Source organism: Colletotrichum orchidophilum (genome assembly GCF_001831195.1).
Source record: "Colletotrichum orchidophilum strain IMI 309357 chromosome Unknown Scaffold_301.1, whole genome shotgun sequence".
Taxonomy (NCBI): domain Eukaryota; kingdom Fungi; phylum Ascomycota; class Sordariomycetes; order Glomerellales; family Glomerellaceae; genus Colletotrichum; species Colletotrichum orchidophilum.
In genome coordinates, this window is record NW_019173257.1 from 340 (window position 1) to 2,450 (window position 2,111).

Below are 2,111 nucleotides of genomic sequence, written 5' to 3' on the forward strand. Positions count from 1 at the left end.
ATCATGGTACGTGGTGATGGCGTTGATGGCGGCGGCGGTGGGATGGTATAGCTGAGGTCTAGCCGAGTTACTTGCAGGGTGACAGTACCTCCCTCACGCCAGTCCATGAATCGAGCGAGACCTTCGTCTTGCTTTCCTGAAGGACATTTCTGAACTTTGGGAGCGGTGTGCAGCGTGTCATGTGCATAAGGTAGCCCTGACCATGGCGAGCCTCGCAGCGATCAACGTTGCCTGCCCGAAGAAACGAGCCGCCAAAACACAAACTCAACTTAAGCATCTTAGCATGTCCCGCGGAAGTGCTATAGCTCTCGTTAGATACCCTCCTTGTTTTCCTAGTAGCTTGCAAACGAAAGCAGGCGAGGCGTGCGAGGTCGTGATTGTAACGCGTGGCAGCGTGGTAGGGCTCCAGATACGCTTTTCCCCATGACATGAGACGTGCATTGCAGCCACGTGTCGCGGGCGGCGCTATCTGTCAAAAACTCTACATTTGAGGCCATCGCACGAACCCGAGCCGCCTGTCTCAGATGTTTCCATGCATCAGATTCTGCATGGTGCTGACTCGCAGGGAGGGGTATTCGACCTCTCTCGTGCCTTTTGCTTCGCTTTGTGTGCGAGTGAGCGTGAGTATGTGTGTGTGTGTGTGTGTTTGTGTGCGGTGATGCGCATGAACGAAGCAGACGAGTACGGGCGCAAACCCCGATGCCATTCAAGATTTCTCGGTGGTATCTTGGGCTTGTAGAGTGGCCACGGCGGATAGCAGGCATCGCGTTAGGAGAAGTGCTTGCTCATGAAACCCTCGTTGCACCGTAACGCAACATCGTGGACGGTAGTGTTTAGTGCAGTCGGGCGTCAAGGCGCTTCACCCAGCGCTGCAACATAGCCTCCACACCTTGCCCGTGTTACAGCGAGCAGCACGTGGACTGGAGTGAAGCCTCCAAACCGCATGAAGTCGACCAAGGGTTATCCCCTTCAGCCATGGACCGTGTTGGGACGGATAGTTGTGAGGGACTTTCATACACTGAGGTTGCGCTCTGACCAGTAGGAGTAGAGAGCAGATGGTTTTGTGAAGTACCGGAGAAACGAACAAGCGGGAGGAGCATGGCGTTTCGTGAGCTTTTCGCGGTGTTCACAGTGAGGCATGACCGCCGCGGTCGTTGTTGACGATTTCGATTGGCGGATGGCGCTTTGGTCAACCGTCTACAAGGGTCCGATTTGATTCGAGGTATTCGTGGAGGACCGTGTGGCCAGGACGGACATGTTTCGGGGGATTTTTTCCTCTGTAATTCTTTCCTCTTGGGGGGGAGTGGTGGTGGTGGTGGTGGTGGTGGCAGGGGCGGACGTGTCGGGCACGGTGAACGGGTGGTTGGCCGCCTCCATGGCATGACGGTCGAACAAAGCCCGAGATGGCCCTAGAATGGAGGGAAGAAGTCATGCGAACGATTTGGAGCGAAGGAAGGTAAGGTCAGGTCAGGTAAGGTACCTGAAGGTGAAGAGAGGTGAGGTGAAAACGAGGGGCAGGGGGAACGCGGCAAGGTGAGGACGTCCACACGAATACATTGTAGCTGAGGTGCGGTCCCCTGGGACTCCGGGAGCGCGACGATGCAATGGGGGTCTGGCAAGGAGTGGGGTCTTGGACAGTGGCGCTAAAACCGTCCGTATTAGGTAAAGCGGGTCGATTAAAAAGTTACGAACAATTGAGCGTTGGTAGGCACGTAGGCCGGAGCACGTGTTGACGGTAGGGATCCGGCAAGGCGGCCGGCAAAAGATCAAACGGTGATAGGATGAGGCGCTCCGACGAAACGTTCCCCGTCCCCGTCCACGCCAACGCCCTCGCTCGCCCTCGCCCTCGCCCTCACACTCGCCCACGCCAACGCCGCCGATAGTCCACGGCCGCAGCAGTGGCACGGCCGTGACAGCTTCAAGGGTCGAGGGAAAGCAGATCCCGAGTACAACCGATGGGAGGTTGCGATTGGCCTTGGCGTATGTCTTTCGGGGCGCTACGGAGTGGCATATATAGTGCTCAACGACGTAGCGTCGACGGGACTACCTTAGTTGCCGTGGCATAGAGTAATACGAAGGTTGATGCTTTGACGTTTGATCCTTTTTTCTTA

The 2,111-nt window shown here is 56.4% G+C and overlaps 1 protein-coding gene across 1 annotated transcript; it reads right to left on the reverse strand.

Annotated features, from left to right (window-relative positions):
* Window positions 1-520: 520 nt before the first annotated feature.
* Window positions 521-706, reverse strand: CORC01_14460 (uncharacterized protein; the record flags this gene model as incomplete). The annotated part of the gene is made up of 1 exon (XM_022626070.1): window positions 521-706. The coding sequence occupies one exon, from the start codon at window positions 704-706 to the stop codon at window positions 521-523; it is 186 nt and encodes a 61-aa protein (XP_022467421.1).
* Window positions 707-2,111: the final 1,405 nt, after the last annotated feature.